Below are 14,848 nucleotides of genomic sequence, written 5' to 3'. Positions count from 1 at the left end.
TGAGGCATGAGTGGTGCATATTTGGCTTCGAGGTACAGCAATAAAGTCAGCGGTGTGACAACCAAGTAATGTGACCTTCCAAAAAATATGTCCAAGATTGTGCAAGGTCTATTTCTGTCAAGGATTGGCGAGGAAGATAAAGCAATACAAGAGCAGCTTTTTGTGGATAGTTTGCAAGAAGCAACATACATATAGCTGCCAAATCCCTTGTCATTAGAGGATGAAAGTATGCTGCTTAGCTCTATGGAGAAGTATGTGCTTTGCATACAGAAGGTCACAGGTTCAAATCTCCAGCATCACCATTTCAAAAGGTATTTTGTGGGAGGGCAGGGGCAGAACTTGATTGGCCAGTGCTGTCAGTCAGAGTTGATGGTTCAGACAGAGTTTAGCAGCTTCACATAAGTTTGAAAGGGGGAAAATTTTCCTGCTTGGCAGGGGGTTGGACTCGATGGCCCTTGTGGTCTATTCCAACTCTATGATTCTATTCTATGATTCTATGAAATAGAAAACTGAGATCAGAGGAGCAAAAAGTCATAGAGTTGGAGATGCCATTATTCTATTCTTGCTGTAGGGATCCAAGGCAAAAGCAATTAACACTTAAATCACGCCATAGGTTACAACTCATCCTGCAGGCCTATCCTTGGTGGCAAGGATGCCAGCATGAATAAAATATTGGCAGGGGGCAGGTAAGCTCCACCCCACATAATCACAAGACATGGTACCATTTGAATTGCAGTGCCCATCAACTTTGGGAGGGCAGCCCCCTCAAACATTTTATGGGGGGAGGGATCTTGGCCTTAGGAGTGGGCTTCTGTGCTTGGTGGGGGGAATCATACTGTGTGGGGGCCTTCATCTCTCCCCCTGCCACCCCTCATTCACTTCAAAGTGATGGGAGCAGTAGTGGCACCTCCTCCAACCCCCAGCTCAGATTCGGGAAGAGGTAGACTCCACCGTGGGAGCAGAGCCTCCAAGGATGTGGACAGGCTGCTTCGACGAGTGAAACCAACCACCTGTCTCCTTGATCCTTGCCCATCCTGGCTTATAAAAGCTAGCTGGGAAGGGCTGGGCGATGGGCTTCACAGGGTGCTGAATGCTTCTCTCTGTGAGGGAACCTTCCCAGATTCACTGAAAGAAGCGGTTATCCCTGGTCCTGAATGGGGTAGCTGTGCCCCTAAAGGACCAGGTGTGCAGCCTGGGAGTCACTTTGGACTCACAGCTGTCCATGGAGGCACAGGTCAATTCTGTGTCCAGGGCAGCTGTTTACCAGCTCCATCTGGTACGCAGGCTGAGACCTATCTGCCCGCGGACTGCCTCGCCAGAGAGGTGCATGCTCTGGTTATCTCTCGCCTGGACTACTGAAATGCACTCTGTGTGGGGCTACCTTTGAAGGTGACCCGGAAACTACAACTAATCCAGAATGCGGCAGCTAGACTGGTGACTGGGAGAGGCTGCCAATACCACATAACACCGGTCTTGAAAGACCTACATTGGCTCCCAGTACGTTTCCAAGCACAATTTAAAGTGTTGGTGCTGACCTTTAAAGCCCTAAACGGCCTCAGTCCAGTATATCTGAAGGAGTGTCTCCACCCCCATCATTCTACCCAGACACTGAGGTCCAGCACCGAGGGCCTTCTGGCGGTCCCCTCTCTGTGAGAAGCCGTCAGAGGGCCTTCATGGTAGTGTCACCCGCCCTGTGGAATGCCCTACCACCAGATGTCAAAGAGAAAAATAACTACCAGACTTCTAGAAGACATCTGAAGGCAGCCCTGTTTAGGGAAGTTTTTAATGTTTGATGCATTGCTGTATTTTAATATTTTGTTGGAAGCTGCCCAGAGTGGCTGGGGAAGCCTAGCCAGATGGGTAGGGTATAAATAATAATATATTATTATTGTTGTTGTTGTTGTTGTTGTTGTTGTTGTTGTTGTTGGTTCGCTGCTACTTCAGCAACTGAAGTATCTTTCTGTTATTTTCCCACACAATCCTGATGTTGTGACCCGCCAACACGCATACTCACCCAACATCCACATAGCAGTAGCTGCCATGTTCCCCTAAGGTGAGTAGTGTTGTCCTGAAAGATCTCCTGGGAGCAATCTGGAGCAGTTGGAGTATGCAAAGCGACTCTTGGTATACAGATAAATGTGGTACAACAAGCATCTCCCTATTTCTATCTGGAAAATATGTGGAAGGCATGCTTCTGCCTACCTAGACTTCTGCTGTCTTCTTTATGAAGTCCATTTCTTTCCTACTCCGTCTTCCCTAGATCATATTGGCTGCCCTCTGCGATGGTAGAGAAGCTTGGCCAATATCTGCTGGAGTGTCACCATCACTACTGCAACCAAATGCTTTAGCACATATGTTGGAGTGCTTTGGCAGATAAGAAACTGAATGCAGCTAAATCTATTGCTGCTTCTTGCTTCTTCCTAAATCCAAATGTCAACCAGAAAGACAGAGAGCAAAGTTTACCTTCAGCAACGTGAGACTCCCCAGAGGGGAATTCATAATTAGGCTCCGTTTTCTTCTTCTTCTTAACAATGTCTGCAAAGAGATTCATTCACAGCTTGCATTGTATACAGATGGCAAGTACAGAACAAGCTTCAAGTGTCTAACAGCATTAAGATATACAAAGCTAATAGGGCAGTGTAGTGCAAGGCAGAGATGCAACAGTGCCGGCACCTTTGTGAACAGAAGGGCAAATTAAGGGAGGGAAACACAAAAGCTGGCCACAGTTTCTTCACCAGAGTTACACATTGATGGTAACGAAAGTGATAAGGAGAAATAGGGAGGTGGGATGTAAACTAGCAGCAAGATTCCATAAATTGTATAAATATTGGATAAGTTGTTTGCATATTCACAGCAGAATCTTATTTCTAGATATACACACAACAAATATGTATTACACAGCGATCGCAACAATAAATATTCAACCTGCTTCCCCATCTCTGTATTACCTTGTAAGACTGTGGGTATCCTCATCGGTGAACATCCCCTGTGGGTGTTTTCTGTTGCATATTGATAGTCAGTTTGGGTGCCACTGTGCATTAGGCCACATATAAGACCACATATTAGACCTATGGAGGACTGCTCAGTGCATGCTGCTTGCTTTGAGATAAATAAGGATTGTAATAGATGACCTCCTAAATTAATAACTGTGACGTGCAGAGGATGCCTTCATTATGTCAGTAGGCTCAGTGTTGTCGTGACTTAACAAGAAATTAATGTAAGATCTTCTTGAATTCACCTTTCTCACCATAACCAGGTATGATAGAGTTGTAGTCCACCTGGAGGCTAATAGGTTCCCCATCCCTGCTCTAATACGCAAGGAGCCATGACACATTCATGGAAACACAGGAACAGCCAGCACTTTCTCCATTGATTCTTATACAGAATTATATAGGCTGGAGGCAGAGGAAGCTTTGCTAAACTGATTTCTTCTGTTTATCAGTGATTTGCATGCAAAGATGCTGACGTTTATGATTTAGAAACCTGAAAAGCAACCACCGAAGAAAGGGTTGTATCTTCCAGAGGTTTGTGTTGTAGTTGGGGTTTCTGTTCCTTGACAGGTTCTAATCATGGAAGAAATGGACAACCTAAGCTGGGAAGGTCATGTCTTTGGGGACAAATCTTAAGAACAACTAATTTTGACTTATGTGTAGGGGAGCCTTTATGTGCCTTCTCAAGAGGACAGTGAGGGGAAGAGTGGTGTAAACTTTGGCCTGCTAAAACACTGCCAGTTTACAAGAAATTGTGCTGAATCACAGAACTGTGGAGTTGGAAGGGACCCCAAGCATCATCGATTCCATCTCCCTGCAATGCAGGAAGGTCAAGTAGATCATACATGACAGATGGCCATCCATCCTCAGCTTAAAAACCATAAAAACCTCCAAGGAAGGAGAGTCCACCACCTCTCACAGGAATCTGTTCCACTTTCCAACATCTCTTACTGTCAGGAAGTTCCTCCTGATGTTTAGTCGGAATCTCCTTTCTTGTCACTTGAAGCCATTGGTCCAGTTGCAGAAAAGGAGATCCATGATACTGGTTCTGCTATTGGAGCCAGTGTCTCCCTTGAGAAAAGTCTCAGTGAACTGCCTCTGTGTTGCAATTATCCCACCGTCTTCCAATCTCATAAGGAGATTGCCATACTCAAGGGCATTTCTTCACTGTACTTTCCTTTCAAAAGCACTGTCCATCTTCCCCCTGTAATTCCTCTTGATTCTTCAATAGATACTTCAGAGTAGATGAAATCGCAAAGCTTTCCACTGAGGGGGGGGATCAGTACTAGAGCTTATGTGCATCAAATAGCATTGAAGAAGAAATAATTTTAGTATGTGCTTCTCATCAACTTCCAGTGCTATGGTGCATTGAAAAACCGTACCGGCAATAATTCCAAGCCCTGGTATTTTAACTTTGCTTGGTATATCCTTCCCCCTTCCATATGCACAAGACTGAACTCATCTGTATATATCAGGGATGAGGAAAATGCCTTCCAGATGTTGTTGGACTCCAGGACTCCAACAGTTCCAGTGGTCAGGGATGCTAGAAATTTCAGTCCTACAACATCTTAGGGGCCAGAGGTTCCTCATCTTTGGCACATATTCATCTTTCCCCTCTGCTTCAAGTGCATACATCTGAATATGTTAAGTTTTTGTTTACAGCAGCTGATTCCTCAACACATTTTTAGGTAGAAAGTTCTTGCATGAAAATGAAGTATTTAAACGTCAGTAGTTCTTTTGTATCAGTACTGGGCTTAAGGAATTTTGCCTTTCTTATTCTTAGCATGCAAATAGAGGTGCCATTTAGAAAGGCAGCCTTTCCTCCCATTTCTTCATCCTGTCACTGTGTCATAGTCTTAGGTCTGTGGGCGGTTATTTCCCAGGAGCGCCCCAATCTCTAGGCAGTTCCACAAACTAAGTGCATAATGATAGTAAGGATTTAAATGGGGCAACAAAATAGCTCAGTTGGTCAGAACATGGTGCTGATAATGTCAAGGTTGCAGGTTCGATCCCCATATGGGGAAGCTGCATTTTCCTACACTACGGGGGTTGGACCAGATGATCATCAGGAGCCCTTTCAAATCTATTGTTCATTGATTCGACACACAATGAATCCTAAATGCAGGTAGGTGGCCGTGTTGGTCTGCCATAGTCAAAACAAAGTAAAAAAATACCTTCCAGTAGCACCTTAGAGACCAATTAAGTTTGTTATTGGTATGAGCTTTTGTGTGCATGCACACTTCTTCAAATACCATGGACTTCCATTTCATGCGGCTCAATGTGGTGCCTTCCATAGTTTTAGTTACAGGTAGGTAGCCGTGTTGGTCTGCCGTAGTCGAAACAAAATAAAAAAAATCCTTCCAGTAACACCTTAGAAACCAAAACTCATACCAATAAGAAACTTAGTTGGTCTCTAAGGTGCTACTGGAAGGAATCATAAATGCATTAATCATTTTGCCCACAAAGAAAACTGTGCACTTTGCACTTAAGCACTGTGTTAAGAAGACTAATGTAGTTATTGCTCAATTGTTTTAAAACTATTACAATAACAGAGCAGGGCTTTCGTAGCATTATATCAGAATCTGGACAAACTGTGGTTACTCTTACCTGTGGTTGAAGGAAGCCAACTTCAAACCATGGTTTATATAAAGCTAGCTTGTATCAACAGAATCTAGTTTAAACTAGTCATAGTGTTATGTACTGAGTTGAATAGGATCCAAACTGCAGCAGTCTGATTGGTCCTAGAACAATAGGATTCAGAATGCAGCAGTCTGATTGGTCCTAGAACAATGCAGCAGTATGATTGGTTGGCAGGAACCACCCAATCCTGCTCCAGATAGAAGTGAATCCACAACCTGATTGGCTTACAGTAGAATTCCGGGATTAGCCAATCATGTGCAGCCCATTGTGTAAATAATGTATATAAAGCAGATACTGTGAGGGGACTTTCATTCATTCCTCCTCACCACTATGAGCTGAATAAAGAGCATGAAATCACTTTGCGACTCTGAGTATATTTCACATAGTTTAGCACTATGTACAAACCCTAAGCTAATGTGAACTGAAGATTGCAGCAAAACATTCTGACCTCCCACTTAGAGCTGCACCAGAGGCGGAGAGAGTAGGTGTGAGTGCAAGAATCTGAAGCTCACTCACAATCCATTAAGGTTAGATCATTGTTTATCATTAACTCAGAATGAGGCCATAGAGTAACTTGGCCTATGGGCACCTTTCTGAATTGCACCCACTCTACCTTTGTGCCAACATCTTTGGATATATATTGTTGTGAGAAGGGTCAGTGGTTAGATGATCTGGGCTTGCAGCAGAATGTTGGACTCTGTGGTGTTTTCTTCCTCCAGTCCAATCTTTGAATGTATCTATTTTTCTAGGTGTATTTTTGAGTGTATTACATTTCTTCCTTGGATAATAATGTAAAAGTGAAACATTCTCCAAGCCATCCCAGAGGCCTCTTTAGGTTCTATTGTGTCACAGTTCTTCACTCTAAAAACTAATGAAATTCGGGCACAAAGAGACTTTTCATGAAACAGCTCCTGCAGGTCTGCCACCTCGTCATAATTTAAGCAAATGTGAAGTAGGATTTAAAGAGACTGCAGGAATGATATTTTCTCCTTCAGCGCTTTGAGAAGGGATGTAAGTGGACTTTAACGCTTACTGCTATTACTGACGTCAAACTTTTAAATAATCAACCCACTCCACTAATGTATCTACTAATTAATAGAACCATAATTTAGTAGACTGTGCTCCAGTATGAGATATTTAAATCATTACCTAACTACTCAAAGGAAAATCTCAACGTCACAACTTGTTTACTCAGTGAATTGTGTCCTTCATGATGTGTGCCTTGCTCACATAGGGTGTGTGTGTGAGGAGGGGGAGAGAGATTTGCAACTTTTTTGTTTTCAGAACTTTTGCTGAAGAATAAGTGCTATTCAAGGATGAAATAACACAACTGCCACATCTAACACTTATTCATTCAAATTTGCATTTGGTCTTATCTATATTCATTTTAAGTTTTATACTTTAGAACATAGCATTTGTAACTAAAAAGGTGTTAATTAATAAAAACAAGGAAAGAAAAACAAGATGAAAACAAAGAAAAGACAGGGGTGAGCATTTTATGTTAGTATCATATATATTCATAAATATATCCTTGATGGTCCCCACCACCACTACCACCATAATATGGAAAAATGCAAAGCTGTCATTGAACAGCTCTCAATGGACAATTTGTTATACTGCATCACAATCCTGAATTTGCATGAAGTCAGGATGGGATAAGGGAGCAAAAGGGAAGGCAGACTGCACAACACTAGTGGTAATGGTATGGGAGTGAGGAGGGAGAGCCATAGAGGGGGAAAGTGCTGGTTTAAAACAATGGCAGAAGTTTAATTAAAACGGGTGGAGGAAATTGAAAAGAAAGTGGCAGCTTTAAACATCAGTAGATGTTCGACTAAAGGAGGGATTGGGGAAATTGAGCAGAAATAAGTGGCAATTTAAAACAATGACAGAGGTTTGAGCAGAGTGAACAGGGGAAGACACTGAGGGGGAAGAGGTTTGAGTACAGCAATATGGAAGTTATGAAAAGCTCTGTTGCATGAGCTTTTTGGTTCTAGCTTCTGTGTTGAACCCATTTCTGCTATTTTTCTTTGCTGAAACTGGTTTTTTGTGTGTGTTTTGTTGGGCTATCTGCCTTCTACCCTACTAGTTTCAACAAACACCAGCTACCACTGGCCACAGCTTTTCCTATATGTTTTTCCCCATGCAGGATAGTCTCTTTTCTCTCCCGTGGTTGGGCAAAACTATAGTCCTCTTTACTTCAGCAGGTAGAATCATAGAATCATAGAGTTGGAATAGACCACAAGGGCCACTGAGTCCAACCCCCTGCCAAGCAGGAAACACCATCAGAGCACTCCTGACATATGGTTGTCAAGCCTCTGCTTAAAGACCTCCAAAGGAGGAGACTCCACCACACTCCTTGGCAGCAAATTCCACTGTCAAACAGCTCTTACTGTCAGGAAGTTCTTCCTAATGTTTAGGTGGAATCTTCTTTCTTGTAGTTTGGATCCATTGCTCCGTGTCCGCTTCTCTGGAGCAGCAGAAAACAACGTTTCTCCCTCCTCTATATGACATCCTTTTATATATTTGAACATGGCTATCATATCACCCCTTAACCTCCTCTTCTCCAGGCTAAACATGCCCAGCTCCCTTAGCCGTTCCTCATAAGGCATCGTTTCCAGGCCTTTGACCATTTTGGTTGCCCTCCTCTGACACGTTCCAGTTTGTCAGTGTCCTTCTTGAACTGTGGTGCCCAGAACTGGACACAGTACTCCAGGTGAGGTCTGACCAGAGCAGAATACAGTGGCACTATTACTTCCCTTGATCTAGATGCTATATTCCTATTGATGCAGCCCAGAATTGCATTGGCTTTTTTTAGCTGCCGTGTCACACTGTTGGCTCATGTCAAGTTTGTGGTCAACCAAGACTCCTAGATCCTTTTCACATGTACTGCTCTCAAGCCAGGTGTCACCCATCTTGTATTTGTGCCTCTCATTTTTTTTTGCCCAAGTGCAATACTTTACATTTCTCCCTGTTAAAGTTCATCTTGTTTGTTTTGGCCCAGTTCTCTAATCTGTCAAGGTCGTTTTGAAGTGTGATCCTGTCCTCTGGTGTGTTAGCCACCCCTCCCAGTTTGGTGTCATCTGCAAATTTGATCAGGATGCCCTTGAGTCCATCATCCAAGTCGTTGATAAAGATGTTGAATAAGACCGGGCCCAAGACAGAACCCTGTGGCACCCCACTAGTCACTCTTCTCCAGGATGAAGAGGAACTATTGATGAGCACCCTTTGGGTTCGGTCAGTCAGCCAGTTACAAAGCCAGGTAGAAGTGACGTACCAGGCTTTGGAGAGAAGCTTCTGGGTTGGACCCACTTCAAACCTATTTTGACATCTTCATAGTGACAGGAAGAGTGTGTGACTGTACTTTTTCAGGAAGCAATTCCTTTGTGATTTGAAATGTGACAATTTCTCTTAGACTGCAAACAATCCATGCCCACTACCCTGGGGGCAAGCCCAACTGAAGTCAGTGGGAATTACTTCTTAGTAACCTGTATAGATTTTGCTATCGCTGACAGAGAGCTTCCTTAACTATTTATTCTTGAGAAAGAGCCATAGGAAGAAAAATACATTAAAATCTACACAATTGTAAATGTTGTAAAATGACTTTATTTTTATTTTTAAGTGAACATAAAACATTTACAATAGGACTATGAATATTGTTACTGATAGTGGATCACAGCCACGTAAGTAAGAGTTGTAAAAGCACTTAAAGGGCATTCCTATTTAGTGTGTGTGTGTTTGTAATGCATTTATCACAGAGGCTCATGTATTACATTTCTATAATGTTGCTCATTCCACCTGTCACCTCTCAATACTTCTGAGCTCATTGTATATAGTATCATCATAAAAACACACATTAGATTTATTTTCACTTACAAGACGCAGACATTGTCTTATTTGTCCTTCGTTCATCCATCCCAATGTCCACAAAGGAAACAGAGAGGCAAGTTCTATCTTATTTTCATGACACCTATTTCTGAAGAGCAACAAAATGTGCAGTTTTGAATGTCGTCACATGTCAAATACAGATGAGAAATGATTGCTTCTAAAAATAACTTGTCATTTTATCAGGGGTTTTTTTTTATTCTTCACTCTACTGCATCATAACCAGTTCACTTGTTTCTTTCTTGTGTTACTGGGGCCATTGCTAAAACAAATATAGAAGCCAATAAATTCCCCTTTGATTGTTTTTCATGAAATACTGAGGTCCGGAACAGGTCATACTTCACCAATATATTCTTTCCGCATCTGTAGCATATCTAGAATGTAGAGATGTGGCAGAAATTTGTGTCAGTTTGTACCTCAGGGTAAATCTGCCTAATTCACACTTTCTGAAACAATAGTCCTCATGAATATTCACCAGCATTTTAGCACAAAATTGTGCTAAAATGCTGATGAATGTTCATAAGGACTTAGAAAAGAATAAGCTATGCAAATGTGGAGAACTGAATTTAAGATTTGAAGAATGAGAACAAAGAGAAACCAAAATTGACAGTTTCTCCCATCCCTACAAGTATGTTATAGCCAAGCCAATACAGTGGTACCTCAGGTTACATACACTTCAGGTTACATACGCTTCAGGTTACATACGCTTCAGGTTACAGACTCCGCTGACCCAGAAATATTGCTTCAGGTTAAGAACTTTGCTTCAGGATGAGAACAGAAATTGTGCTCTGGCGGCGCGGCAGCAGCAGGAAGCTCCATTAGCTAAAGTGGTGCTTCAGGTTAAGAACAGTTTCAGGTTAAGTACGGACCTCCAGAACAAATTAAGTACTTAACCCAAGGTACCACTGTATTGGCAACAGCATCGCTGCTAAGGAGATGTAATGATCTCCGTTCAGGGAAGGAATTCAATCCTACACCTTTTCCTCAGCACCTGGATTATTATTTGTTATTTATCGTCTTTATTCATCACCTTTCCCACAAAGTAACCCAAAGTGACTTACACAATAGTATAAACATTAAAACCAATTATAAGAAACCAGAGCAGAATAAAAACCTACATAAATAGGTAAATTACATACATATAAATGACAGGTCTAATGCATACAAGCCTGAATTTGACTGAACACTAATGGGAGCAAGATACACTTCCAAATATCAAATCTGCTACAAAGTGTTTCACACACACACACACACACACACACACACACATATATATATATGAAAAAGCTGATGTGGAAAGTATCTCTTATTGCTCATTTATGGAGTACTTGGTTTTTGTTTTTTTAAAAAATAAAATCTATGGTAAGATAAGTGTTACCGGTCTCCACCGGAGATGCATAGTTCCACAAAACAAGGAAATGGGTGAAGAGAGAGGAATGTAACAAGTCTATGTGACAAGGAACTGCCTGGCAGAATAAAAAGTGAAATAGCTATTAGGTCTGCACTCTTCTGTGAGGAAGAACGCTGGGCTCTGAAGTTGGATGGGAACTGGCTTGAAATGGAGTGCAAATGGAAAGGTCATGATGAATCCTGAGAAGTCTGAAGATGCACTACGTTTAAGCTGAAACAATTAATAGAATTGTGAATGTAGTGGTGAATGCAGGGGAAAAAAGGGAAGGATCTTGTCTCGGCATGCAAAAAGATACACACACAATGAAATACTATATACAGCCGTACTTTGGAAGTCGAACAGCCTAGTTCTTGAACGTTTTGGCTCTCGAACAATCGAAACCCGGAAGTGACTGTTCAGGTTTTTGAACGTTCTTTAGGAAGCCGAACATATGATGGGGCTTCTGCACCTTCTGATTGGCTGCAGGAGCTTCCTGCAGCCAATCAGAAACCACATTTTGGTATTCAAACGTTTTGGAAGTCGAATGAACTTCCGGAGTGGATTCCGTTCGACTTCCAAGGTACGACTGTATATCTATTTAAAAGTAAGTCTCATTGTGTTCCATGGAGATTATTCCCAAGTAATGGGGTTGTAGCCTAAACATAGATTACAAGAAAGACTAAAAATTAAATAGATTTGATTCCCTCCCCCCATGTATTAGAAGTAACCATTGGCTGGAAAGAGCAGGTGCATAAAAAGGCTGCTCTCTCCATCAGATATATAACATAATATCTTTATTTTCTGGCTACATGTTGTAGTGCCTAGAATGCGGGCTTTATAGCAAGGTTCAAATGTCTTCTTAGATATCTAGCACTTATTTACTTCATGGGATATCTTTTTGGCTATTTTATTTCTAATCAGCTTGTTACAAAAGCATTCATCTACATTCTTCATCTTAAACATTGAAATCTAAAATATGGAGCTTTATCCTGAGATGGTGTTTGGGCTGGTGTTTGGGACTGGGATGTTTGAGCAAATGCTGAAGCCCCCAAACCAGACACCAGATACTGAATCCACCCATCTCTAAATTTCCTGAGATTTTATTACCTCTTTCAGGATACTAGAATCCAGGGTCATCCAATGACGCTGAATGTTGAAACACTCAGGACTGACAAAAGAAGGTAGTGCATGGTTAAACTATGGGATTTGCTCAGTTGGTTACAGCGTGGTACTGATAGCACCAAGGATGCAGGTTCAATCCCCATAAGGGACAGCTGCATATTCCTGCATTTTAGGGGGTTGGACTAGATTATCATTAGGCTCCCTTCCAACTCTGATTCCATGATTCTAAGATGTATTGATGCTATCAATTTGGATGGCTTTAAAAGTGGATTAGACAAATTCATTAATTTTCAGGTTTTCCATGGCTACTAGTGATGATGGTTATGTTCTTCCACTGACAGAGGGATTTGATAAGTTTTTATCATCCCCCCCTCCTTTTCCTTATATTTTTAAAGGGCAGATTCTCCATGCATTAGATCAATGGCACCTACGTGAGCAGACTCTTGTGTACTTCACATCTGATCATGGGGCACATGTGGAAGAAATATCAGCCAAAGGAGAAGTCCAGGGTGGTTACAATGGAATATATAAAGGTATGAGCCATTTACTGTTCTTACTATTGTGTTTTACAAGAGCTGGGGGGAAATGTACGATTATAACCTTCTTCTTCTTCTTTGGTGATCACTTGTAGCCGAGTAAGATTGTCTTCCATGAACACAGTCTTAATGGTGTGTCCATAGGTGACTGTGGAGGCCAATTTTGGATCCATATATCCTTCCACAGTGGGGACATGGGTTTCTGGGCAGGAGTTGATCGTGGTCAGGGTTTGCCAAACGTGCTTTCCTCTTAGCACATTTCTCCCTTTTGTCCTGAATTTGAGCGTCTTCAAACTCCATGACACCTTTGGTAAAGGCTATTCTTCAGTTGGAGTGCTTGCAGGCCAGTGTTTCCCAATTGTCAGTGTTTATACTACATTTTTTTAGATTTGCCTTGAGAGAGTCTTTAAAACTCTTTTGTTGACCACGAGCATTACGCTTTCCATTTTTAAGTTCGGAATGGAGTAGTTGCTTTGGAAGACGATAATCAGGCATCCAAATAACATGACCAGTCCAACAAAGTTGATGTTGAAGAATCATTGCTTTGACACTGGTTATCTTTGCTTCTTCCAGTATACTGGAAGTTCGCCTGCCTTCCCAAGTGACATGTAAATTTTTTTGGAGACACCGTTGGTGGAATTTTTCGAGGATTATAACCGTACTCGAATGCTCTATGTTTTTTTCATGAAAGTGAATATACATTTAGTATAAGACTGTGAATGTTTTTGCTTTTGGGATGTCACAGACATATAAGTAATGGTTGTAAAATTTGAAGAACATATATTAAGTATGTGCATTTAAGTAACACATTTATCACTGATATTCAAGTGATAAATTTTATACAGTGTTGTTTATTTTAACCCAGCTTCTAGTAATCTTATGGTGTAGCTTCTATTAACATGCATAAAATCCTAAAAAGACACCCATTAGATTTACTTTCTCTCAGAATAAGCACATGCTCTCTTACAGTGTATTCCTAATGACCTCCACTCAGAAATAAATCCTATTAAATTCAATGGGGCTTACAACCATATGAGTGGGGGTAGAAGTTTAGCTTTATTTGTTTGTATCTCACTTATCCATCCAAATCTCATTCTACAGGAAGGAAATAGTGATGCAAATTCTGCGTTATTTGGGGAGAATGCCTTGCCTAATGAGATCGGCTGCCCAAAGAACTGCAGTCTTGAACAGCCTTTTCCTAACTTCAGGCCCATAAATGTTGTTGGACTACAACTCCCATTGTTCCTGACTACTGCCTCTACTGGCTAGGCATGATAGGAGTTATAGTCCAACAGGATCTGGAGACTCATGGTTGGGAAAGGCTTATCAAGATAGTAGCATGAATTCGCATATAATGAAACAGACTCACATTGCAAAAAACATCATCAGTAACAAAAACTCTTGACTTGAGAGGACTGTGGCCAGCCAATAGCCCATCAAGTCCAGCATCCTGTTCTCACAATGGCCAACCAGATGGAGCTTGGGAAACCTGCAAGCAGGATTTAAGCAAAAGGGCACTCTCCCCTCCTGTGGTATCCAGCAATTGGTACTCAAAAGCATTACTGCCTCCAACCAGGGAAGCAGGACATAGTCATCTTGGCTAGTAGCCTTTGATAGCCCTCTCCTCCATCTATTTTTCTAAAACTTCTTTAAGACAATCTAGATTGATGGCAATCACTGCTTCCCATAGGAATGAGTTCCATACTTTAACTATGAAGTACAAGGGACGCGGGTGGCGCAGTGGGTTAAACCACTGAGCCTAGGACTTGCCAATCAGAAGGTCAGCGGTTTGAATCCCTGCGATGGGGTGAACTCCTGTTGCTCAGTCCCTGCTTCTGCCAACCTAGCAGTTCGAAAGCACGTCAAAGTGCAAGTAGATAAATAGGTACCGCTCCGGCGGGAAGGTAAACGGCACTTCCACGTGCTGCTCTGGTTCGCCAGAAGTGGCTTAGTCATGCTGGCCACATGACCTGGAAGCTGTACGCCGGCTCCCTCGGCCAATAAAGTGAGATGAGTGCCGCAACCCCAGAGTCGGTAACAACTGGACCTAATGGTTAGGGGTCCCTTTACCTTTACCTTACATAAAGAAGTATTTTCTTCCACCTGTCTTGAGTCTTCCAACATTCCACTTCCTTGGATGCCCACGAGCTCTAGTGTTATGAAAGAGGGACAAACATTTTTCTCTATCCACCTTCTCCATGTCGGGCATAATTTTATTAACTTCTATTTTGTCAACTCTTCCTCTCTTTTTCTCGAACTAAAAAGTTCCAAACAGGGCAATCTTCATA

At 42.0% G+C, this 14,848-nt stretch overlaps 1 protein-coding gene across 4 annotated transcripts in view; it reads left to right on the top strand.

The window, feature by feature from the left end:
* STS (steroid sulfatase) overlaps positions 1-14,848 on the top strand; it is a 102,039-nt gene that overhangs the window by 44,391 nt on the left and 42,800 nt on the right. For all 4 annotated transcript variants that reach the window (XM_082220103.1, XM_082220102.1, XM_082220105.1 and 1 more), the window contains one exon: positions 12,420-12,557. In XM_082220103.1, coding sequence (XP_082076229.1) covers positions 12,420-12,557 — 138 coding nt within the window. The remainder of the gene's footprint in view (positions 1-12,419; positions 12,558-14,848) is intronic.

Source organism: Podarcis vaucheri, assembly GCF_965113315.1.
Source record: "Podarcis vaucheri genome assembly, chromosome: 4".
Lineage (NCBI taxonomy): Eukaryota > Metazoa > Chordata > Lepidosauria > Squamata > Lacertidae > Podarcis > Podarcis vaucheri.
This window is presented reverse-complemented; position numbering and strand designations above follow the sequence as displayed.